Here is a 26,290-nt window from a genome sequence, read left to right on the forward strand (position 1 = left end):
TAGTGGAAAATTAATTTTAATAACTTCCCAAAACCTCAAAGTCAATGTGCATTTGTATGCTTGTACACATATCCACCATCCTTCTGCAGGATGAGACTTCTGGGGCACCCCATGACTACCACGGCCACAGCAGGTGCTTCCGAAAGGCTGTCTTGATGTCAAGACTTCTGGTGCGACTGTGCTCTCCAGGAGAGCAGGGTCCAGTCCACAGTGCAGTGGTCAGGAGAGCAGCACGGCAGCGACAGCAGCAGTGGCGGTTTGAGCTCGTGTCCTCCCGCACAGCGCAGCTGCCTGCCGTCTCTGTTCAGCCGAGCTCACACATCCAGGTGCTTGTAGAGCCTACGGCTTTTCTCTTTTTTGTTTCTGTTACCGTGTTTTTTCCAGGGCTTCCCAGGTACATTCTCAGCGCTCGCAGCAGCCGCAGTCACCAGGCCATGCCCGGGCTTGTAACCCATGACAGCCTGGACACCTTTGGTCAGTGCTCTGACGTTCTCCTGGAGAGAGGACACACGAGACATGAACAAGCCATGTCCTTTAGGGCATGCGCACTATTCCGCTTGTGCATAGCTTCTGAGGAACAGGAGCAAACCCCTCAAGCACCCGGCCTGCTCTCGCTTCTGTCTCACCCCTACCAGCTCATGCTGGGCTTCACAGTACTCTCTTAACTCAGGTCTTTCCCGGCCCTTCTTGTCTACAGTTTAGTAGTTTCCAATATCTAAAACTACTAAGATCCTCAGAATACCAACTATTTCCTAGAAAGCTCTATTTTTTTCTTTCTTTTTCCTTTATTTCAGGGGAGAGTGTCAGGCTCTTACTTTGTAGCCCAAGCAAGTTTTGGATTCCCAATCCCTGTCCTGAGTGATGGTCGGCACTGCAGTGCAACCACACAGAGCCTGACGCTCCACGGACGTCAGAGTGAAGCCACTTCAGCTCATCTGACACTCAGGAAACATTACCTTTATTTACAAGTATGAATACAAATTATACAGTAATATTCCATGACCACCACAGACCATAAAATATTACTCTTAGGGGCAAAGGTTTAGATGCAGACATTAAATTAAGGTGACAGTTTTTCTCCCTTTTTATTGAAAATAGGTTTTTTCCTCATATAATGCAACTTCCAGCTTTCTCATGCAATGCCTTTAGAAATCTCCCTAAGAACTAAAACATTCAAATTGAATGTTCTGTATGACAGCTGTGGATGCTGGGAACCAATCAGGTTCCCTGCAAGGGCAGCACCCGCTCTTAGCCACCAATCCATCTCTCCAGCCCCTATCTAAGAACATTGGAAACATTGAAACACAACCAAATGACTTCACTCTTTTGCACATAAATGTGACACTGGAAAATGCTGAAGTGATTCAAGTTATTAATATTGAATTTACTTATGAGTGTTCACACACACACACACACACACACGCATCATCTGTGGAAATGAGAACACGTATATGTGGCTATAAGATGTATATGTGGATATAAGAGCAGAACGCCAAGTTACTGGGACCATGGGTGTGCAGCACTGCACCCTGCTTAGAGTCCTCAGCCTGTGGGCGTGCACACCTATGATCCTGGGATGTGGAGGCGGGAGGGTCGGGAGGTCAAGACCATCTCAGTTACAAACAGAGTTCAAGCTCAGTGTGGTCAGGCCGGGCAGTGGTGGCACATGCCTTGAATGCCAGTGCTTGGGAGGCAGAGGCAGGTGGATCTCTGAGTTCAAGGCCAGCCTGGTCTACAGAGTGAGCTCCAGGACAGTCAGGGCTATACAGAGAAACCCTGTCTCAGCAACCCCCTCAAAAAAACAAACAAAAAAGATCAGTATTGTGACTTTGTTTCAGCCCCCTCAAAAAACCAAAAGAACAAACCAAAACAAAATAAAACAAAACAAAACAAAAACACCACTCACAGCTAGTAACAGTTATGTCTGTCCAGGAAACGCACAGGCACCTGTGAGCCTGCGAAAAGCCACTGTTATCATGAAACGCCTGGGAATTAAAGAGCTGAGCCAGGGACTGCTTCATCTGGTTGAAACATCACCAGCAAATGGGAAGTGCAGGGATATGGATCCATGAACCATAGCTGTGAGCATGCTATCAGCCATCTCTGACAGCCTGGCTGCACCCTTTACAAATGACCAAAGCACTCCAGCTCTGCAGAAGTTTACTCCTGAGATGTAAAAACACGTGCTACATAAATATACACATGAACGCACACCTAGCAACAAAATTAGCCAAAACCAACCCAAATGTCTAACTGATCAATGGGAAAATGAACATGGCCCTTCTTTACAGTGACTTATTTGCAATAAGAAGCAGTGATGTACAGACAGACGCTCTATAGGCGGACCCTGGAACAGTTAAACAAAAGGCATGACTCCACTCAAGGAAAGCCTCCAGAACAGATAACCCCACAGACAGAGAAAAAGCAGGCCAGGTGGCAGGGGAGAGGGGGAGGGAGGGGGAGAGAGGGAGGGAGAGAAAAGAGGGAGAAGGAGAGGGAAAAGAGGGAGAGGGAGAGGGAAGGTGGTATGTGGTTTCTTTATGGAGTCATAAAATCCTAAAACTGGTTGTGGCACAACTCTGATTATAAGATAAACTACTCTACACTTCAACACTGTGTTTGGAGCCAGCAAGTCTATAATCCCAGTCCAGGGGAAGCCAGAGTCAGCTTGAGGCACAAAGTAAGACTCAGAAGGAAAAGAGCAGGGGGTGGGAGGGATGGGGGTGGCTCAATGGAGCACCTCTTGCGGAGGACCTGGGGTTCAATCTCTGCACCCACATGGTGGCTCACAACCATCAGTAACTGCAGGGACAGGAGACCTGACACCCTCATCTGACTTCCACAGGCACACACCATGTGTTGTGTCAGTGCCCATGAAGGCCAGAAGAGGGTGTTAGATCCCCTAGATCTAAGTCATGGGGTCACTGTGAGCCCCGTGATGTGGGTGCTAGGAATCAAACTCAAGTCCTCTACAAGAGCAGCAAGTGCTTTTAAACACAGAGCCACCTCTCCTGTCTACTAGATGTTTAAAGTAGTAAATATTTTGAATTCTTAAATGTATTGGATAAGACATTAAATGTAGACTCTCTCTTTCTTTTCTTTTCTTTTTTTGGCTTTTTGATACAGGATTTCTCTGTGTAGCCCTGGCTGTCCTGGAACTCACTCGTAGACTAGGCTGGCCTCGAACTCAGAAATCCATCTGCCTCTGCCTTCCAAGTCCTGGGATTAAAGGTGTGCACCACCACTGCCTGGCAAATGTAGACTCTTAAAATCTTACCTGATGGAAAAAAGTTTTGTCGACTACATTTTCGATCTGTTTGGCTTTTCGGCCTTTGCCCGGCTGAAGTCTCAGTTCTCCACCTTTTACTTTGCTCTCTAGGAGCTGCTGGTGTTGGTGCTGGAACGCCACAGGGTCTTTTCCAGGAGGAGGGTGGCAATACAGTAGTTTACCCTGCAGAGAGAGCAGAGTGACAGTGTACCTGTGTCACCCCAGGAGGGCAAAGGTCCTCAAGGCAGTATGTAGTAACCCGGCACAGGCTGAAGCAGCTGTGGCAAGTGGAGCTTCAGTAACTGCCCTAACTTTCACATACTAGCCCGTCCAGGGCCCAGAGCTTACACGCAATTTGCCTTCTCTGTGGCCTGCCTTTTCACGTGTACTTCATTTCTACTAAGTATTCTTCAGTATTCTTTTTTTTGGTTTTTCGAGACAGGGTTTCTCTGTGTAGCTCTGGCTGTCCTGGAACTCAGAAATCTGCCTGCCTCTGCCTCCCAAGTGCTGGGATTAAAGGCGTGCACCACCATGCCTGGCTTCTTCAGTATTCTTTACACTAAACCTGGGAATACTAGGTTAGAGTCTGAAATCAAGATTGTTTCTGAGGGCCGGGGCTGGGGCTCAGTTTAAGGCCCACAGGTCAATCCCTAGCATCACTAAAAACAAGACACTCCACTTGGGTATCAGTCCATCTCAATGAGAAAACATCTTTTTAACAGGTTGACATTACTGAGAACACAGTGCAGGGAAAAGCAAACTTGCTCATTCTATCAGGACCAGGTTCACTCACTCCAACATAGTCCTTTAGGATGTACCGTGCAGATCGAGGCTGGTCTGGCTGCCCATGTGCTGTCATGAATCCTCTCATGCCTGTCAGAGAACAGTGTGAGAGGGACGCTCCGTCAGGGGTCGGCACAACAGGGTGCACTGAGGCGAGCGATGTGCATTTGGTTCTTCCCACAGTTCTACAAAAGAGTAATTTCCTTTCCCCATAAAACCATCACCAACAGCATTTGCTATGCAGAGTAGACGGTAAGCTTTATCTAATTCTTTGTTTGCTTGCTTTTTGAAACCAGGTTTCTCTGTGTAGCTCCGGCTATCCTGGAACTCTTTCTGTAGCCCAGGCTGACCATGAACTCAGAGATCTGCCTGTCTATGCCGCCCAGATGATTAAAGGCGTGTGCTACTACCGCCCAGAGCCTTATCTAATATCTACACAAGGCTCAGCATATGCCAGGCACTTCTGGTTTCTTGGTATTAGTTATTTCTTCTATCCCCCGATCTTAGGCATTTACTGCAGGAGAATATTTTCTACAAAACAAAAGGCAACACAGCAAACATCCTAATTTAATAACTACATCTATTTTCAGCTTCCCAAACAACCCCAGAAGATTGCACCCATTCTCAATCAGGAGCAATGGAGAGCATAGCTGTTTTGGCAGAAATGCTCGGTTCAAACTCAGCTCCTTCAGATACTAGCTATGCTGGCCTTTTCAATTTAGAAGAAACTAAGTAAAACCCTAATTCCCATCTCTCTCTCTCTCTCTCTCTCTCACACACACACACACACACACACACACACACACACACACACACACACACACACACAATCAATGTAGATCCATTAGGAAGCCTCAATGTTGCCCTGGAGGGCTGCGCAGTGGGCGAGAGCCTGCAGCGCTTTTGCAGAAGACCCACAGCGGTCTGTGATTCCAGCTCCAGGGAACCCCCCTCCCCTGACCTCTGAGAGCACCGCTTTCATGTGCACAACCCCTACAGAGACACGTGTATAGCCACATACACACAACTAGAAATAGAATCTTAAAAAACCAAACCAAAACAAACTCAAATGTTAAAGTAAATATTATATAACTGCACTCTGGGAACAAGAAATCCCCCACATGTAAAAGATCAAACCCAGGTTAGCCCTAAAGGAAAAACACTGCTGTGTTTCTGGCAACGTTCATGGTATTCAAGAACCCAATCATAAGCACAGGGTGAGGGAGAGGGGTTAGGAGAGTTGGTAGGATTACACAGAAACTAGACTCAGAACAACAACAACAAAAGCTTTACACATTAAGACCGAAACAATGCACTGGAGAAACAAGCCAAACCATCACCACTAAAAACAAGAGCATAGATATAAAAGGCTAACAAACTGGGGGTGGGGCGGGGGATTTAGAGGTTCCCTCTTCACCAGCACTTACAGAAATACAAAGCAGGGCTGGAGAAATGATTCACAGCATCAGCAGTTAACAGCACAGGCTGCTCTTCCAGAGGACCAGAGCTCAATTCCCAGCACCCACAGGGCAGCCTACACCTGCGGTAACCCATCCCAGAGCATCACTGCTTCCTCAGCACCACACACACACTGCACAGACTCACATGTAGGCCAAATAGTAAAATTAACAAAAACAAAACACAAAGTAGCTGAGTTTCATACTCTCAGCACTTGGTGGGGGGGGGGGGGTGCGGGGGGAGGCAGGTGAAGGCAGGCAGGCAATCTCTGTGAACTACAGGCTGGTCGGGGTTACACAGTGAGACCACCTTTGAAAAATCAAAACCAAAGACTATGACGTGGGAAGTGGCTCAGTAGTAAAGAGCAGGCGCTGCTGTGCAGAGGACGCACAGAATCCAAGTACATGCCCGGCACCCACACAGCGCTCACAACCACAGGGAACGCCAGCTCAGAGACCTAGGGCCTCCATCACAGGCAGGAGCACTCCTGCATCCAACCATGCACATACACAACTTAAAACGATAGATACATGGTAAAAGAAATTCAGAGGATATGAGAGCGACTTGGCAGTGCATTTACAAGTCCTGGCCAGAGCCTTTACTGCACACAGAGCTTTGTGTGGACAGCGGTCTGAGCAGCTGTCCACATGTGGCCGTCTGTCCTTACAGACGGGAAATACCGACTTGATAAGAAGTAGCAGATGAAAACCAGCACTTCTGCCATTAAATGACACAGCTGGGAGTGGATCTCAGGCTTGTCCTGGGTTTAATGCTGAGTGACCCTCTCCAAATTTCTATGAACCATTTTGCCTGGGTTACGAGAGACAACTCACATCCATAAGCCGTCAACAGTTCTTCTGAGGTTGGAGGTCGGTAGGGGTCTTCATCTTCTCTAGGCTTTATAATGTTAATACCATATGTCACTTCCAAAACTCGCCGTGGGATATTCTGGCAAACGTAAACTTGTCAAGGAATTCTCTTGAACTCACTTGTACACTGCCATGGTACCTAAGACACACTACTTCATGGCTGACACATTCTCTCCAGCAGAATGCGGTTACTTGCTCATTTAAACAGGCTCACACCCCAACCATCACCTTAAATGCATCCTTTAAAATAACAGACCAAACTGGGTCGGTGGTGGCCCATACCTTTATTTATTTATTTAAATTATTATTTATTTAACGTATATGAATACACTGTAGCTGTTTTCAGACACACCAGAAGAAGGCGTCAGGTCTCATTACAGATGGTTGTGAGCCACCATATGGTTGCTGGATTTTTGAACTCAGGACCACTGGAAGAACAGTCAGTGTTCTTAACTGCTGAGCCATCTCTCCTGCCCGGCCCATGCCTTTAATCCCAGCACTCGGAGGCAGAGGCAGGGAGATCTCTGTGAGTTTGAGGCCAGGTAGTCTACAGATCGAGTTCCAGGACAGCTAGGGCTACATAGAAAAACTGTCTTAACCTTCGCACAGCTCCCTCAACTCCCCCAGACCCTCCCAACACTCCCTCCCCAAACCAAAAAAACCCTGAACCAAACCAACCAAAAACCAAGCCAGGCATGGTAACTCATACCTGTAATTTCAGCACTAGGAAGGTTGAGGAGGAGTCTGAGTTTAAGGCTAGTTTGGGTAACACAGTGCATTCTGGGCTAGCCTGAGCAACATAGTAAAGCCTAGTCTCTAAACGTACATAAAACAATCATTAAAATATTATTTCGGGGGTGGGGGTGGGGAATGGAATATAGAGTGTAAAAAATAAATTAAAAAAATTTTTAAAAGTTTCAAAAAATATTATCTCTGGGGCTAGAAAGATAGTTCAGTGGGTAATCACACTTGCTTCTCTTGCAGGACCAGGGTTCGATTCCCAGCACCTACAAAGAGGTTCACAACTGTCTGTAACTCCAGTTCAGGGGATCCAATGCTCTCTTCTGACCGTCAAGGGCAACAGACATGTGAGTAGTGTACAGATAAAGGTACAGGGAAACACACACACATAAAATAAAAATCAACAAATCTAAAACAGATAGATCTTAACTACATTACCTTAAGGAACATTATTATAAACAAACTCTTACCTTTGAGAGATAATCCTAACAGAGATACAAAGAACCACACCTTTGTCCCTAATGCCTATAACTATGCTGTTTGAAGGCAGTGCCCTGAAAATCCCCAGAGCCCTCACTCACATCAATAACCAGAGTGGACTGAAGCAGAAAGGATATTAGTGATACGGGTGGAACGTGGTCTCTCATCTGGTCGATAGGGAGGATCCCATTGCAAATCATCTCTGCTTTGGTGGACACGAAAGATGGCATCACCAGGCCCGGGCAGTCACACAGGCAGAGGCCAGGCTCCACGTACAGGGTCTGAAAGTCACACAGCAGGTTATGACGGCACATGGCAAGTGGAAGGAAGAGGAGTGCTGGGACGAACAACGGGGACATACCTGGAAATGCTTGGTGTGGCCTGGCGTGGCAGACACCGATACTTTCTTGTTGCCCATGATGGTGTTGATGGTTGAGCTCTTACCAACATTAGGGTAGCCCACCTAGAAGAGAACCACAGGTCACCTGAGTGTTGGAGATGCTAGGTAAGTGCCTGGCTGATCTGAAAGACTATTTAACAGATGCTCTGTATGTCTGTCTTTTATTTCTTGGCTTTTAGACTTAGCCTCCTACCTGACATGTGGTGCAGCTATGTGGCGCAGACATGGCTGCTGGCCCTGTAGCAAACCCCACCTCATGCCCAGCGCCTCCCTAGGAGGTGTGTCACTGTTTCCACTGCATTGTCAACAAGGGGGTGTAGCCAACACCAGACCAACAACCCTAACTTCCCAGCATCTATAATCGGCAGTGCTTTTTAGTCAGGACTCAGTGGGATGGGGCAGATGATTTCTGCAGAACACTTAAGACACTCTCTAGATGCCCAGAGTGAGGAATGCAGAAAGCAAGGGAGGCTACTTTATTTCTAGAAATCAAAGACACAGATAGAGAAACCAGGTTTTCCAATACACACGAAAAGTACTTTCTGGAACAGAGAATATAGCCTTAAATCTCAGAGAAATTAAGAAACTTTCATGTTAAGGTTAGTTGAGTGTGGAATTAAGAATTACACCACGGGGGCTGGTGAGATGGCTCAGCAGGTAAGAGCACCCGACTGCTCTTCCGAAGGTCCAGAGTTCAAATCCCAGCAACCACATGGTGGCTCACAACCATCTGTAATGAGATCTGACTCCCCCTTCTGGAGTGTCTGAAGAGAGCTACAGTGTACTTACATATAATAATAAATAAATAATAAATAAATCTTAAAAAAAAAAAAAAAAGAATTATGCCACGCCTATCTAACCCTGGAGGCAGACCTTTAGCCAGTACCCTACAGTGAAATGCCATTTTACTTCAGCATTTTTTAAAAATTACTCTCACTATGGGTGTGTTCACTTCTGTGTGTGCAGCACCTGCAGGCAGTGCTCACGGAGGCCAGAAGAGGGCCAGATCCCTGTGAGCTGCCACATGGACCTTTTCACCTCTGTGAAAGTAGCCAGCGCTCTCTCAATTGCTGAGGCATCTCTCTAGCCCCTACATTGTAAGTGGCCTTCTGCTGCTTTAGGTGGTGGATGGAACACAGGAGAGAGAGCTAAACACAGGATCTACACCTCACACTAACTGAAGAGCTGAGAGACCCGACCTGCTACAGCCTCTCTCTACCTTGTTTTGCTTCTCTGGAATGAGCTTTCTTATATATGCTGTCCCTGACAGCCTCCACGTCCTTAGCTAAGGACGAGCCACGTAGAGCCGGGCTGTATCCTTTACAATTAGGCCATATAGCTGCGATAGCAGCTACCCTTTCCATTTTTGTTATCTTTATACAATAAAAGTATCTGTCATAGTTTGTCTGGCCAAGGCTGGGATTCTCCCTAACTAACGGCATCTGAAACAGCATAAGCTGGCAAGGATGCCAGGATGTCTACAGAACACCGCACTGAAGTCTGGCAATGTCAAAACCTGTCTCATTCTCACCTCTCAGCAACGGATGTGACAAAGACCTGAACTGGAAGGAGTCTATAGAACACATTTAATATAAACATGTGTGGTGACAATATAACCCTGAGATGTTCCCTTTGAGTCAGACCCTGCCCCTCCACTGCCTCACCCCATGATACCTTCCCTGTGTCTTCCCTGTGGTGCAGAAGCCTGCCTGACTGTGTGGGTCCACCTGTAGCTGTGGAAGGACAGGGACTGCTGCAGGCTCTCTCATGTGCTGGCTTCAGTGTCCTTCATCTTACCAGCCCAACAGTTAGCTGTCCATCTTTCACTTTCTTTCCAGTGTGGAGTTTCTTAAAGAGTTCCAGTAATTCCTGTTTCGACACCAGGTAGCTATCATTGTTCACTTGTTGATTTTCTGCGTTTTTTCTGTTCTGAGTCTCAGAATCCGCATTACAGCCCTCCTCCTCCTCAGGGACGCTGTCTTCTTCTGAACACGTCTGCCAATCTTCCTCTTCGTCCTCCTGACAGTCCTCATATTTGCTGTCACCACTGTCACTTGCGGACTCCTCACTAAGCGAGATCAAGTCTCTGTGTGGGATTTCATTCGCATCCAAACTGGAGCTTTCAGACTCTGTTTTGTTGGTGTCTCCAGCAACACTGTCTACTTCCTCCTGATGAAGTGACAGAAACCACAAAGCTTCAGACCTGTGTAACCGCACTTTACACACAGAGGCTAGTGATGGAAGAACAGGAAATACTATGCTGGAGACCAGCATATGGGCAGGCAAGCACATAGGTGGACATCAGCAGATGCCCCTAGCAGGGCAGACCTTCACTTCTGTTGCTCTGTTGCTGCAGAGCTAAGACTGAGCCCAGGGGCTTTTGCATATGAAGCAAGCAGTACACCATCCCCAACCTTGTTCTGATTTTATAATTGTTTTAAATATGTCAAAAAGTACCAAAGTCTTTTGATCTTAAGTAAAAAAGAGCACAGACCCCTGTGTGTGAAATTCAGAGGCTGCAAAATTTCATTCTAGATTGGTGATGACCATGATAATAGACAGGAGCTCACTATGTAGACCAGGTTGTCCTTGAACTCAGAGATTTGCCTATCTCTGCCTTGCAAGTGCTGGGACTAAAGGCAAGCATCACAACACTTGAGCCGTCATGCTTGAAAGCAAACACTTTAACTCCCCGAGTCAAGTTTCTAGCTAGGTTTCCATTCTAGAAATCTCAATCTTTCTGTATGTCCCTTAGCAGGCATGTGGGATAAACACTGTGCTCCATTATCCATCAATGTTAGTGGTAATCATAACAGAAATGGATAAGCACCAAGATGAGAGCCCCAAAATGGCATCTATGAGGTAGCTGAGGGCAAGAACTGAACACTGGCAGAGGAAGAAACCAAGACGACAAAGAACAAACCCTCAGATCAACAACTGGAGCTAGCTTAGTGTCACTGTAGGGAAACGGCTTCTGACTTTAGAGATTAAAGCTGCCTGGCCTTGGTGCCCTGCCATTGCTGGAGGCAAACTTTTGCATGCCTGGGCAAGCACTGTACCACTGCTAGGCCCTCAGCACTAATTAGCCACTGACAGATAATGTGACCTTCCAACAGGGAAACGGAAGGAGGGAGGGATTTCTTTCACTGGAGTGTAGAGCTCAGTAAATAATGAGTTCATCCACGAGAGGGGGTTGTATTCACAGATCTCCCCCCCCCCCCCCCCCAGACAGGTTTTCTCTCTGTAGCCCTGTCAGTCATGAATTCACTATGTAGATCAGGCTGGCCTGGAACGCATAGAGATAGTCCAGCATGCACATCACCTATATTAACACCCATTAAAAAGCCAAAAGATAAAAGAAGAGGGGAAAATATCACTTCTAAGTGTCTTCTAAATATCAAAGATACCAGGACTGATTTTTTAATAGACTTTAAGTTTTAGTAAAACTTGGTTAAAGATAAAAGAAATTGCCTACACTCTTCAGTTGTACCCTGTGCACTGTGAAGTTTCTCTTAAAAGCAAATTAATAATTAAAAAAAAATATGAAACTTCTTAGACAACTTCCTGAAGATTAAAAAAGTTAAGGTCTCAGATGCGAAAGAGTATACGGTACGGCATGAAAGAGTATATGAAATCACAAAGTATCCATGTGGTCTGGTTACAGATTTTTAAATATTTTTATAGGCTCTCCTGTAATCACTGAACTGGGGGGAGGGGAATCCCCAAACAAAGTAATCCTTACAAATCACCAATATAAACAAAACACATTAGTCAGAAATAAGGCAACCCCAAAACCCACCTTGAGAAAGGCCCCCAGCCCATTACCTTCAAGTCACCATTTAGGTGATCAGTTTCTGCCAAAGCTGACCAGAAGATAACCTTTACCCCTTCCTTTTCAAAGTGCACAGCCCAGGCAAACCGCTGCTCAGCAGTCAGCAAGTCTGCCTTGTTTATCAGGATCACGTTCTCCTTGGCAGCATCGATCTCTTTCACGTAACACTCCTATAAAGACAGACATTTCCAGTCCTCAGACAACAGCTGGGCTCATCAGCACCACAGATTCCCAATTAAAGCTGAATCAAACCCCAACCCCAAATCACTTTCTTTTTTGTAGTTGTTTTGTTTTTTTGAGACAGAGTTTCTCTGTGTAGCCTTGGTTATCCTGGAACTTAACTCTGTAGGCCAGGGTGGCCTTGAACTCAGAGATCTGTCTGAGTGCTGGGATTAAAGGCAAGCAACATTACTACCAGGCTTAAATCAATCTCTCTCTCTCTCTGTCTCTGTCTCCCCCCCCCCCCCCCTTGGTTTTTCGAGACAGGGTTTCTCTGTGTAGCCCTGGTTGTCCTGGAACTCACTCTGTATACTAGGCTGGCCTCGAATCTGCCTGCCTCTGCCTCCCGTTAAAGGCGTGAACCACCATTACCCGGCTTAAATCATTTTCTTTAAAAAAAAAAACTATTTTTGTGTGTATACATGAACCTACACATGCTCTACCATGTATGTAGAGGTCAGACTTTGGTCACTAGGCTTGTGCAGCAAGTTCCTTTAACCTGCTGAGCCATCTCCAAGGATGTCCTTAAATCACTTTCTAACTCAAAGATTAGAGCTTTTGATGCTTCTACTAACTGATCCTCTCTGTGAGCTCTGAAAAAAAGTCTACCATTAATATTTTTTGCTGTTCATGAGTTGAGAGAAACCACTATGGTCTTCACATAGAAAAATGTACACCGCACATATGCACCATGAGTTCAATTGGATCACGTCATTTTCAATAATCCTTACGCCTAACACTGTATTAATGAGCTTAGTTCATCTGTAAACTAGTACAGGTGTAGTAAGGTGTGAAGAGAGAACTCTGGAGTGGATTAAACAGTGACGGGAATATCCTGAGGAAAAGCAAATGCCATTCTGACTTGGCTCCTGAAGACAAGAGACCAGCAAATGGCTAGCATGAAAGGGCCTGCTAACCAGCAGCTAGAACGTGGATTCCAATGTCTATGCTCTCTACAGATGGGAACACCTGCTGAAGCAAACCTGTCTACAGAGCGGCAGTGTGTAAGTTCTCGGCTTTGAAGAACAGGGAGTCTGAGTTAGACTAGACTCAGCTAGAGAAGATGGAAGGCTTGCTCAGTCACTGCTGAGGAAGGCTGCCAAGGACCCAAGGCAAAGTTCACTTACCAAATCCTCACATCTAAACAGGAGCGGGTTTCGAGCATCTACGATCTGGACCACAATATCACTGGGGGGAAAGGGAGACAATCCAGTTACTGTAAAGTAAAGGAGACCACTGTTGACACAGCACTTAGCACTTAGCACGGAAGCTCACAACTACCTCCCGTGCAGAGAAGTGTCTGGGGAGTGTGGGAGTCAGCCACAAACAGTGGGCACCCCACTTCCTTTACTCAGTGTCCAGAGACCCTTGAGAAAGTGGGGGTAGAAACATGTAAAAGCCAGGAGCTGAGGAGCAGAGTGAAGCAGTGTCTTCTTGACATTGCACTCAATGAACTCAGCAGCTACAGCTGCCTGCTCAAGATCTGACCAGGCCAGGATCAAGCCATCCACATTCCAGCCTGGCGTGGGGAAGGGGCTCACGAGCTCTTCCCTTAGCCAAGGGGCTACTGACATCTGAAAGTTTCCAGAGAGTCAGTTTTCTTTATGGTGTGGGCCCTGGTCCACCCACCCTGCTCCAGTGGAGGTCCCCACACCCATGAACTTAAAGGAAATGCCAACTGGACCCAATGGGTTATCAAGAAAAATTTATGTGTATGCATTCTCAAATTAGAAAAACATCTATTGGAAAAGGAACCATTGCCATATATATTCTTTATATTATTTGTAATAATAAATACTTTTTATGCATTAAGCAGTTGATAAACTAATTCCTTAAGGCAAAATTATTCACAGTTTTAATAATGTTCTATAATCTGGCTGCAGCTAATAAGTGAGGAGGCCAGAAAGGGCACCCAGAGTCTGGAGCAGGGGCCATCTCTCCCACATTCCACTGCTCTACTATGGCCTGGAGGGCTCAGAAGTCATCTTCCTGCTAAACCTTCACTGTGACTTCTATTACCTTCTGGTAGAGAAGTACCCATCTACCCCAAAGTGAAGTTTACCAAGTTATTCAGCCCCTCATCTGACTTCACATTACGGTCCCGACACTGACCACGTGTCGGCAGCTCCACTACAAAAGCATTTAAACCCAAGACTACTCAAGAGAGCTTATAGTTGCCAACAACCACCTCCAAGTTCTGAGAATGTGTTTTGTTAAATTTTATCTATTTAAAATGAGTGCTCTGCTGCATATATATCTGCCTATCTGAAGAGGGCATCAGATCCCCCCTATAGATGGTTGTGAGCCACCATGTGGTTGCTGGGAATTGAACTCATGACCTCTGGAAGAACAAGCAGTGCTCTTAGTCACTGAGCCATCTATCTAGACCAAGAATGTGTTTAAACAATAAAAATAGGACTAAGTGTCAGCTACAGCAAAGCATGAATGTCAAATCAGACGTCTGGCACATAGAAGATGCAACAGCAAGATAGCTTTCTGCAGCAGACAGCAGCCCCTCCAATCCAGCAAATGTAGACGAGGCACTCAGGCCAGCATGGCACTCAACACTGTCGTATTTTTCTCCTTCCAGCACCCACTTCCTTCCTTCAGCCTCTGTGGCTAGGAGATGGCGAGTGCCATGTGGCTACCATTGCACAGAGATACACTGCTGAGGCAACATGCCTACAGCACTCTCTGCAAACCCTGACTTGGTCGGCCAATTTTGTTTTCTGAGACGAGGCCTTTCTATATGGGCACTGAACTCACTCTGCTCCCAGGTGCTGTGATTAAGGGCGTGTCTGGCTTACATCTGCTCATTTTTAACAAACTTTTAAACTTCTCTAAGTTAGTTTCAATATTTCCTTTTTCAGGGTAATACTGACTTTCAAGCCAAACTCAGCTAAATGAGTATAAAACCTAACAGCCTAACCCACAACAAGATAAACAGGCATTAGCTCTATCTACTAACGCAGGGGAAATAAGCAGCTGCAAACCAGCAGGAAGAAGACCCTGTGGGCCAACCTGTTGGAGGTGAGCATACACCAAGAACAAGCCTTACTCAAACACAATGCTCACCTCACCCCTCAGCACTTTCCTGCAGTGCCTTCCTGTTAGACAGCAAATCTTTTTTGATAACTGCTGTTGAAATTAAAAAGACAGATGGCTTAGTCAGCCTGTTAGCAAACAGGGACATCTGCCACAGGGAAGACATCAATAAAATATTTCTTATTAAAGATGTGGCAGTAGTCACTTCACTAATATTTCTGGCTAACTCAGGTCTATTTCTATGTGATACAAACCATATTGTGTGATTAAAACATACTGTTCTATTAAGGCATGGGTTGGCGAGATGAGTCAGCCAGTAAAGCACTTGCTGTCAAGTCTGAGTTAGATCCCGGGACTGACATGGTGAAGAACAGCACCAAATCTCACAAGTTATTTCCAGATTTCCACAAGTGCACACAATGAGGCAGACATGATGGCAGTCATATCTGTCCCCATCACGGGTATGCTCATAAATAATTAAACATAATAAAAGATTTATAAAAGAGTGTACAAGCTCAGCAAGTAACTGCACTCCAACGGACCTACCATCTTTAACACGCACACAGGCTCACTTTGGGGATCCCAGATGCTAACTTAGGGGCACATGAAGTAGATACAGTACCACTCCATCAGTCATGGAGGACTGAACATACATGGTTACTTCTGCCCCCTCTTACAATCTACAAGGACAGACTAGTTAACATCCCCATTACAGAGCAAGAATGACAGGACCAGAACTGCCCAGTCAGTGAAGTAAGACTGCTATGCCCCACGCAGGAGTGGAGTGCAGAGCTGTACCGTGTCTGAACGGTAAGTTCCCCGCTGCACTGCTGTTCCAGCTGAGCTCAACAGCATTCCTCTACCCTGGCAGCAGAGGGCTGGGGTTTACTATGGGTAAACGACCAGGTTTCCAACTGAGACTCGGTCCTAGGACAAGATGGGGAAGGGAGGTGTTATGTATATAATAAGCAGGGGCAGAGATTAAGCATAAAGCAACCTGTGAGGGTACCTGGCTCCTTTCTGTCACACCATTCTGAAAATTCTTGGTTTTGGATTTTCTAATTTGTTGCAGCTGTTTCAAGGCACGTTCTAAGAATTTACTAAATTTCACTGCTGTCTGGCATTACGGTTCCCCGTTTCCTCTAATCTTATTAATGAGTCTTCTCTCTCACTTTGTTCAGCAAAGACTTTGTCAGTCTTTATCATTTTCAAAGACTCAACCTTGTTTTGTTGATTTTTGTTTGTTTCCTTTTCATTAATTTTGGCGCTGATCTTAATTATTCCTTTCCATCTGATTTGGGTTTGGTTTGTTCTTTCTAGCACTGCGAGATGTACCTTTAAGCTATTTAAGATTTTTTTTTTTTTAAGCAGGACTTGAAGGTGTTATGCAGTCAGGATGAAACTGAATCCTTTTGGAAAAACATTAAGGCTATACTTGTTGGCACAGGTCTTTAATCCCAGTACTTGGGAGACTGAAGCAGCAGATCTCTGTGACTTCAGGTCCAGGCTGGTCTAGAGTTGAGTTCCAGGCCATCTAGAGATAAGAGAGAGACTCTCTCTTAAAACAAGTAAGTAAAAATTAAGACTTTTAAGTTATGCATTTTGTGTGTGCTTATGTGAGTGTGTGCATGCCACAGCACACATATGAAGGTCATAACTTTTCCTTCCCACCTCTACCTTTTGAGTGCCAAGATTATAGGCAGGCATTACTATACTGTGGTGGACTAAATAAGAATGGCCCCATAGACTCACATATTTGAATGTTGGTCGGTCATCAGGGAGTGGAACTACTTGAGAGAGTGTAGCCTTACTGGAATAAGTACCACAGGGGATGGGCTTTTCAAAAGCCCAAGCCAGCCTCATTATCTCTGTGCTACCTGAGGATGCAGATGTAGAGCTCTCAGCTACTTCTCTAGCATCAGGTCTGCCTGTGTGCCACCATGAGGATGGACTAAATCTCTGAAACTGTAAGCCAGCCCCAATTAAATGCTTTCCTTTATAAGAGTTTCTATGCTCATGATGTCTCCTCACAGCAACAGAATGTGGCTAAGACACATGGCCAGTTCTATGTGGTGCTGTGGGTCAAACCCAAGACCCTGTGCATGACAAGCAAGCACCCCTTGTCTGAGCTACAGCCTCAGACCTCTGCTCAAGATTGATAGATGATATTTGAGACAGGGTCTCACTTTATAGCTCTGGTTGACCTGGAACTCTCTGTATAGACCAGGCTGGCTGTGAAATTGGAGGAGATCCACCTGCCTGTCTCCCAAATGCTGGGATTAAAGGTATGGGCCACTACCGTCTAGTTTCTTTGTTTTTTGTTTTTTTAACTTTAAGAAACAGACAGAGAGGGGCTGGTGAAATGGCTCAGTATGAAAAGGCTCAGTAAATGTCTTAGCTTGCCATCAAACCTGAGTACACAAGTTCAATTCTCTAGGAGTCACATGATGGAAGGAGAGGACCAACTTTCTTTCTTTTTTTCTTTTTTTGGTTTTTCGAGGCAGGGTTTCTCCATATAGCTTTGGCTGTCCTGGAACTCACTTTGTAGACCAGGCTGGCCTTGAACTCAGAAATCTGCCTGCCTCTGCCTCCCAAGTGCTGGGATTAAAGGCGTGCGCCACCACGCCCAGTTAGGACCAACTTTCTAAAGTTGATCTCTGACCACAGATGCATATACACACATGTACAATAAAGTAAATGTAACAAACAAACAACCCTGACAGGTGCTGAGGAAAGACAAAGATACTAACAACTTGGAGTATTCCAAACACACACAACAGATCCATGTCCAGTCTCCCTGTAGAAAAGTTCACCACTAGGTAAACTATACCCAAACATGCAGTCCTGTCAATCAGCTTTGTAATACTTCATTCCTAAATGTGAATGGATAACAAGAATCCATCAGGTAGGCAAGTTTCATGTGTAAACAGCGGAAGCCAGGATGAAAAGAAAATGGAACAGAGGAAAGTCTGGAACCAAACGAGAACTGCAGGAAGGCGAGTGGGTGGTGTCATGCGTCAAGGCGCAGTGCTGCAGAGCCTGTGACACTTTGGAAATAAGCAGCACATACCCTCAAATGCTACTGCAGCTCTGAAGGAGGGAGACACGAGTCTACCCCGCTCCACCCAAGTTCCCCAGGGGAAGAGCACAGGCTCTCCGGCTCTAGCAGAGAGGAGACTTAAGGGGAGTGGAGGGGCTTATGCAGAACCTGCCAGCAACAGTGAACTTTCAGAGACCTCCTCTCACCCCCCACATCCCAACAGCCTTCCATTTGCCGGTGGGAAATGGCTTTAAAAACCTGAGTTGTCACTAATACCTTCTCATGGTTTGGGAATATTCACAAAATTCTGCCACCATCAATAACTCTTGAATGTTGGGGCTGGAGAGATGACTCAGTGGTTAAGAACAATGACTGTTCTTCTGAAGGTTCGAATCCCAGCAGCCACATGGTGGCTCACAACCAACCATAACGAGGTCTGATGTCCTCTTTTGGAATGTCTCAAGACAGCTACAGTGTACTTACATATAATAAAAAACAAAATCTTTTTTAAAAAAATATTTTTTATGTGTGCAAGTGTTTTGGTAAATGCATGTCTGTGTACACACATCTGCCAGATCTGCCATGCCTTGGGGGCCAGGAAAGAGTAAAGGCTCCACTGGAACTGGGAACTGTAAGAGTAACAGCTACTCTTAACGGCTTAGACATCTTTCCAGCCCCATCAGTCACTATTCTTACCTACTGGTCAAATGTACACACACACACACCCACCCATCCTCTGGTACTGGAGAACGAACTTAAGATCTCAAACATGCTGGGTAAGTGTTCTACAGCTGAACTACCTCCCCAGACCTAAAAAGCCATTACAATTAAAATTGAATATGGTATACTTTCAGGTCTCCAGACAGGGTTTCTCTGTAGCCCTGGCTGTCCTGGAACTCTTTCTGTAGCCCAGTGCTTTCACATTTAAAGATGTACATGTGTGTAATTATGTCATGTGTCTATGTGAGCGTATACAGGTGGCCATGGAGGGCAGCCCCCTGGACGGAGTTACAAGTGGTCGTGAGCCATCTAATGTGAGCGCTAGGAACCAAACTTGGGTCCTTCGAGAGAGCAGCAAGAGCTCTTACCTGTGCGTCATCTCTCTAGTCTTATAGTTTTCAATTTTTTTTTTTCTCTGAAAAACTTATCCATGCATATACTATATTCTGATTCCATTCTCTGTCTGCCTGCCTGCCTGTCTCTCTCAGCTCCACCCCAGCCCTATGAACATCTACCCCACCCCCACCTTACAGCTGGTCTCTTTGCCAGAGTCTTTTTGGTTTAGTTTTATGATCTGCTTACAATCAGGGCTATTTTCTGTTTTGCATAATTCTCAATAGCTCACTATGTAATTTAATCTCCCTCCTGCTGGATCCAGTGGCCGGAACACATGTCAACATTAGGTCCTGTAATAACACTGCAATGTCTTCATCAAACAAGGAAAACACCCCTCACCTTCTCTCAATGACCCTCCAGAGCTGGCGCCAGAAGTCCAAGTTCCGTTCAAAGGGAGTCAATATCAACTTCTGTTCCTCTTCTAGCCTGGCTTTAGAAGGAGAAGGTTACATCTCTGCCTGACCATAATCGTTTTAAAGAATTATACAGACTCACGCTTATTACATTGAGGAAGATAAGTACTGTAAGTTATTATTGTTTATGGTACTGGGGATTATACCTAAAGTTTTGTAGAAGCCAGGCAAGAGCTCTACCCCTCAACCACATCCCAGCCCTCTTTTTACTTTTTTGTAGTCTAGGAAGGCTAGAGAACTCGCAACCTTCCCATGTCAGCTTTCTGAGTAGCTTTGATTCTAGGCCTGCACCATCAGGCCAGGCTCCGCCCAATTATTTTAATTCCCCTCTTGTTGAGTCAATTCAAGAAAAAAAACCCTTAGTCATATTACAGTCCACCAAATTCAAATTTTGTGTTTAAGCCCTTGGAGTTTCTCTCCCACAAATCTTACTGGACGAATGCTCAGAAGAGCACCTCTGGGTCACAGAAGGGAACTAAAATAGAAGAGACTGGGGCCAGAAAGATGGCTCAGTAGTTAAGAAAGAGCAACTTTCAACCACATGTAACTCCCGTTCCAGGGGATCGGAAGCCCTCTTACGACCTCTGCAGGCACATAGACACACTCAGGCGTGCGCGCGCGCGCACACACGCACACACACACACACACACAAGTAAAGTAAGAAAGAAAAGACCAGCAAAGAAGCAGAGTAGCCACTAAGCACCTCTGTGCTCACTGCACCCTATATGCACAACAAAATGCACTGGCAAACACTACCTCCCTTCCCCACCTACAATCGCATTTTCTTGGTTATTCTGTGTGGATATTTAGAGGCCAGAGGACAACTTGGAGGAATCATCTCTCCTCCATCACTGGGTCCTGAGAACTGAGCTCAGATCAAGCTTGGCTGCAGTCAACCTGCTGAGCTTGTTCACATTCTCTGTATCTCTCTTAAAGGAATCAAAACGTCAGGGGGCAGACGGCAGTGCAAGCCTCAACGCCTGCATGCCGGGCTTCCCGCAAATCCTCAAGTCCAACACTCACCGCACAAGCTGGCGCCTCCATTTCAGGAAGTTATCTTTCTCTGCTTGTTTCAGTTCTTCTGGGCTAGTTTTTCTGTCCCAATTTGGCCTGAAACAATCATAGAAACTAAGAAACTTTATATATAAGCTACCAAACTATGAGAGAATCTGACTGTAAATAGCAAATGGAAAGGAGAAGGAAGCAGGAAAATAATGAACTAAGAATATACTCAGTAGCTGCGTGTTCTTCTTAATCTCTTTATTATTTTATGTGAATGAATGTTTTTGCCGGTACGTATGTCTGTGCACCATGTGCATGTGTGCGAAGGCCAGAAGAGGGCACCGGATGCCCAGAACTGGAATTACAGAGAGCTGTGAGATGCCACATGGGTACTGGGAACTGAATCTGGTCCTTTGGAAGAGCAGCAGTGTTCTTACCCACTCTTAATCCAGCCTCATTCTGTCTTCTAATGATCTAAATTCTTGTTAAAACTTACCTCCTTGGTATACACAAGAACTGTCTGTTTTCTTCGTGGAGTTTCTTAATTCTCTGGCTCTCCTCAAAAGACAGCAGTCCGGTTCTAGCCTCAGGGGGTACAAACTTAATATTCAGCTTCTCTGTTCACAGGAAAGAAAAGTACTATTAGTCAAAATGCAATTTAGAGGCCGAGGGTGTAACTTAGTTGCTACAGTGCCTGCCCAGCAAGCATAAAGCCTTAAGTTCTATGCCTAGTACCTATAACTGGGCTTAGTGGTACAAATCTGTGATCCCAGCACTTGGGAACAGAGGCAGGAGGGTCAGGAGTTCAGGACCTGTGGTGACAAATCTGGAATTTTGGGGTTTTTTTTGGAGACAGGGTTTCCTTGTATAGCCCTGGCTGACAAACTCAGAAATCCATCTGCCTCTGCCTCCCAAGTGCTGGGATTAAAGATTAAAGGCGTGCACACCCACTGCCTGGCTTTTGGTTTCTTTTTAAAAAGGTAGAAATAAGATATGTTTTCGTTTTAATCCCAGGTGGAGGGATTTGGAGCCCCGCAGCTGACTATGATCTGCCTCGTGCTCTAGCAGATGTGACTTTTGCCAGCTGCAGTTTCTGTGATTGTGTGATGTTTGGAATTCTGGGAATTTTTCAAAGGGTATATAAATGCTAGAGCCCTGATAGGTCGGATTGATGGCTGTTGGTCATTCAGAGGGATTGGTTGTGGTTTGTTAGTAATTGTGCTCATAGAAGAGATAAGAAAAAATTAGATTCAGATTTCTCTCCCCTTTCTCTCTTATTTAGTGGTGGGTGGTGAAAGAGGGCTGGGGGGGGGGGGGGATAAAGGGTGGGAAAATGAGGAACCCACGAAGTAGCTAAGACTGGCTAATGTGACCTCACTAGTATATATAATTGAAAAGGTGGAGCCTGTAGAAGCAGAGAATGAATGTGTTAGAGGAAGAAATAGGATGAAGGCCAATAGGAGTACAAGGTTTCAATGAGGCTTGAGAAGGAGTTCTAGACAGCTAATGACCAACATGGTGACCTTACCAAGGAATGCTGGACGTCCACTTGAAATTTACCAAGAGAGTGGACTGTGAATAATCTTACTACACACAAAAGAACCATGTGCAGTGATGGGCCGATCAGTCAGCTTGAAAGTCACTTCCAGTATACTGTGTGTATATATTAAAGTAGACTGTCTACTGTAACTTCATAGAGGTGGGTAGCATGACTACCCCCCCAAACCAAAAATTCCTAAGTCAAAACACTTCCCCCAAACAAAACCTACCAGAAAATGAAATCTGAAACTATGTCATTACTTGCCTAAAAACCTGTAGCGAACCTTTAATCTCCTACCCCTTGAAAGACAAGGCCTTGCCCTTTGGCTAGTGCCTTCTGTCAGGGCAGATCGATAGCTTTCCTGCTCCCCTGAAGACACCGCGGCCTGAAGGCATCCCAGGAGCTCCACTGCATACAGGGCAACTGGGACCTATCATGCCTGCCCTCCGAAAGGCCCAATAAGCAGCTGAAAGAGTCAGATGCAGATATTTACACCCAATCAATGAACAAAAGCTACTGACCCCTGTGGATGAGTTAGGGAAAAGCTGGAAGAAGCTGAGGTGGGCGACCCTATAGGAAGACCAGGAGTCTCAGTTAACCTGGACCCCCGGAATCTCTCAGACACTGAGCCACCAACCAGGAAGCATACACCAGCTGATATGAGGCCCCCAACACATATACAGCAGAGGACTGCTGGGTCTGGACTCAGTCAGAGAAGATGCACCTAACCCTTGAGAGACTTGGGACCCCAAGTAGGGAGGTTTGGTGGGGTGGAGGTGTGGAGACATCCTCTTGGAGGTGTATGTGTGTGTGTGTGTGTGTGGTGAGGGGAGATGTGGGATGTGGAACAGTCAGAGGGTGGACCGGGAGGAAAATAAAGTCTGGAGTGTAAAAAAATAAAAATAAAAAAGACAAGGCCTCACTTGTAGACCAGGCTAGTTTCAAATTCCCTGACATTCACCCACCTCTGCCTTCTGCACTGAGGTGAAAGGCATGGGCCACCATACTTAGCCTTCCCTTTTCTCCTCCTGGGAATATGGCCCTTGCCCATCCCTCAGTGTCTGTGCTCATTACAGCCTGTCCAACTAAACTGCACCAGCACAACCAAACTTGTGACAATTTTCTGAACAAAGAAGGCTGCCATTTCACATTGTGTCTGGATGTCTCTGCCTGCCTGTGTGTCTTTTTTGTGTGGAGAGAGGGCTTTGCAACTTAGCCTAAGCTGGGGATTATTTGTAGCCCAGGCTAGCCTCAAACTATGGCAGGTGCTGCACAGGTGCTGGGATCATAAGTGTGCGCCACTATGAACAGCTGTCTCTGTCCAATCACCTACTCATCACCCAATCTTGTCATACAGAAACTACTATGAGCCTGCTTAGGTCCACTGTTTCTTAGACTTCCTTCAAAACATGTAAGAGAATATTTTAAAAATTAATAAAATGCATCTTTGAACATTCTATGAGTAGCCAGCACAATGTATGAGAGTAACTGGTTCTAAATAAAAGTATTTGGAACAAATGAATGAATGACTTTCTAAGCATGACATTTATACTAGTAAGAGAAATAACATACCAGCATCTGTCAGCATCTGAGTTCTTAGAACACACTTACAACAGTGACTAAACACAAAGTGCCAGACAGCAGCAAGGATGTTTTGAACTCAATGATGAAATACAACCTTTGTTCTGTGTTTAAGCCAGGGTCTCACTATGTAACCTTGGCTGGCCTGGAATGGATGTAGACCAGGCTGGCCTGGAATTCATAGAGGATCCATCTGCTTCCGCTTCCACAGTGCTGGGATTAAAGGCATGTACCACCATGCCTGACATCTGAAGCGTTCTTTAGAGCTGAATTTAAAAACCAGTGTGGTCTTTGCCTTACACTCATGGAACTTTCCCATACTGCTTTTTGGATTCATATGAAGTAGGCAAGACGGCAGTGTGACCAGTGTCACAGGCACTAGGTAATAAACAACTCACCAGCCACAAACTCGGTCCCTGCAAGTTCTGCAGTTGCAAGAAAGTCCTCCAGGGAGCTCTGCTCTGTCACAGACTGAAGATTCAGACGACCCCAGTCATAGCCATCATTGAGTTCACTTGTATGCAGCTGTGAATAAACCCAGAGTGAAGAGTGAGGCAGCTCTCTTGTGGAAGCTCTTCGCATCCACACAGCTCTACCGTTGCTTGTACTGGCCTATGTTCTCAAAGTGGCTGGACTCTTCTAGAATGTACACAGGCAATACCTAATCCTAGCTAAGATGGGGGCACAGCTCAGCAGAACACTTGCCCGTTGCTGTCAACAGTGTCGATATCCAACAACGCAAAAAAACAAGATCAAATATTTAAATGAACAGTTTCTTACCTCAGCAAGGGCACGCCCCCTTTATTGAAGCGAATTTTATTGTGTCCTCATTTTACTATCAAGGAAACTGAGGTTTAAATAGGTAAAATAATTTACCTATTGTTCCAAACTAAGTACTGATGAAGAACTAGAACCCAGACTGTCTTGACTCGGCTGGCCAATTAAAAATATTTCATAGGGATCTATGAGAGAGAATATTTTAAAGCCAAGTGTGGTGGTGCATGCTGTCATCAAAGGAGCAGGAGTCTCAGAGACCACAAGTTTAAGGGCCATCGTGAACTGTGTAGAGATCTGTTTCCCCACTCCCCTTAGTCTCCTCTGCCCCAAATCCCAAGGGCTGGGAGACTGACTTGCCTGGAATGACCATTAAAAAAAGAGCTACCTGCTAATTGATTTCTCATACAACCCTGAGTTTGGACAGGCGGTGGTGGCGCACGCCTTTAATCCCAGCACTTGGGAGGCAGAGTCAGGCGGACTTCTGAGTTCGAGGCCAGCCTGGTCTACAGAGTGAGTTCTAGGACAGCCAGGGCTACACAGAGAAACCCTGTCTTGCAAAAAAAAACAAAACAAAACAAAAAACAAACAAAAAAACCCAAAAAACCAAAACAACCCTGAGTTTGATATATACCATCCCAAGTTATATGCTTACTACAGATACAAACATAGTTTTTTTTTTTTTAAACGAAATTAAGGATTAAAAGCTTAGGATTAACAAATATCAGGATATGAGTTAGAATTTCTTTAGATTAAAATTAAACCTCTCCACTATTTCCCGAAGGCCAGTACATTGAGAGTAGTATCAAAAGTCCAGACTTGAACACTGAGAAAGAAGCATGTGTGTCTTCCTCAGAGTTTGGAAATGGGACGATGTAACGGACACGCACCAGGGACAACTTCAGCACAGGATTTTAGTGAGGACTCGGAATGTCCTCAAATACTCTGCTGGGATTAATTTCTATACTTCATTTACTTTTTAAGGCTACCACGATCTTCCCTAAGCTTCTAGAGACAATGTCAATTTCTTACGATAAACCCCAAGGGGGCAAAACAAGGCAAAGCAGAGATCGCCTCTAACGGAACCATCTCTAGAGGATCGATTCTCTGGGCAACTAAAATCGGAAAGTTTAAAAGATCCAAGCATGGTGGCCACGGCTTGTAAACCCAGAACTCTCCAGGCACAGGCACGAGGAAGGCAGTCCTGAGCCAAACTTGGCTGCATACGGAGACTTTGTTTCAAAATTTTACGATAACAAGTTATCTTCTTTATAGAAATATCCAAGAGCGCCCGTGGCTTCTAGAGCATAACTCAAACACAGTGAAACATTCCAACACGATGGGTTCTTCCCATTTTCATTACACACTAGTCCTGTATCAAGCCTCTCTGCGCCCTGCTGGGGTCTGCTTCCAAACCCTGTTCAGGCGCGACTTCTGGCTCCAACTTTTGTAGCATGGAGGCACTCAGAACAAGACAGAAAGACTATGGAGAGCACAGATTTCCTTACCCAGGAGTCAGTATGACGGTGGCTGCGGCTTCGCTGAGTCTGCTGCCGGATAAGTACTCGGCCCAGGGACCCACCACCCGGCGCTCGTCTCCGACCCATAACCACGCATCAACAGCACAAACCACTGCTCAGCACGCGAGGCTTCCGGTTTCTCCGGCTGTGAACCCGGAAGTGATGTAAGAGCGAGCCTAAGTTGTCCAGTCCGGAAGTGTAACAGCGGG

General features: G+C 45.6%; 1 protein-coding gene across 2 annotated transcripts; it reads right to left on the minus strand.

The window, feature by feature from the left end:
• Lsg1 (large 60S subunit nuclear export GTPase 1) lies at positions 1 to 26,244 on the minus strand. 2 transcript variants are annotated; one of them, XR_003951780.1, is made up of 14 exons: positions 26,070 to 26,244; positions 24,186 to 24,312; positions 21,163 to 21,283; positions 20,688 to 20,774; positions 19,591 to 19,677; positions 13,178 to 13,238; positions 11,825 to 12,001; positions 9,674 to 10,168; positions 7,961 to 8,062; positions 7,737 to 7,880; positions 6,343 to 6,466; positions 4,062 to 4,141; positions 3,278 to 3,451; positions 1 to 494 (listed from the first exon to the last, which is right to left on the minus strand). XR_003951780.1 is itself a non-coding variant. In NM_178069.5 (14 exons), exons 1-14 carry the CDS (start codon positions 26,166 to 26,168, stop codon positions 315 to 317), a joined length of 1,935 nt encoding a protein of 644 aa, NP_835170.1. In that variant the 5' UTR covers positions 26,169 to 26,221; the 3' UTR covers positions 1 to 314. The 2 variants fall into 2 exon arrangements, 1 of the variants encoding a protein (NP_835170.1); NM_178069.5 differs by having other exon boundaries at positions 9,797 to 10,168; positions 26,070 to 26,221.
• Between the last annotated feature and the right edge of the window lie 46 nt (positions 26,245 to 26,290).

Source organism: Mus musculus, chromosome 16 (genome assembly GCF_000001635.26).
Source record: "Mus musculus strain C57BL/6J chromosome 16, GRCm38.p6 C57BL/6J".
Lineage (NCBI taxonomy): Eukaryota > Metazoa > Chordata > Mammalia > Rodentia > Muridae > Mus > Mus musculus.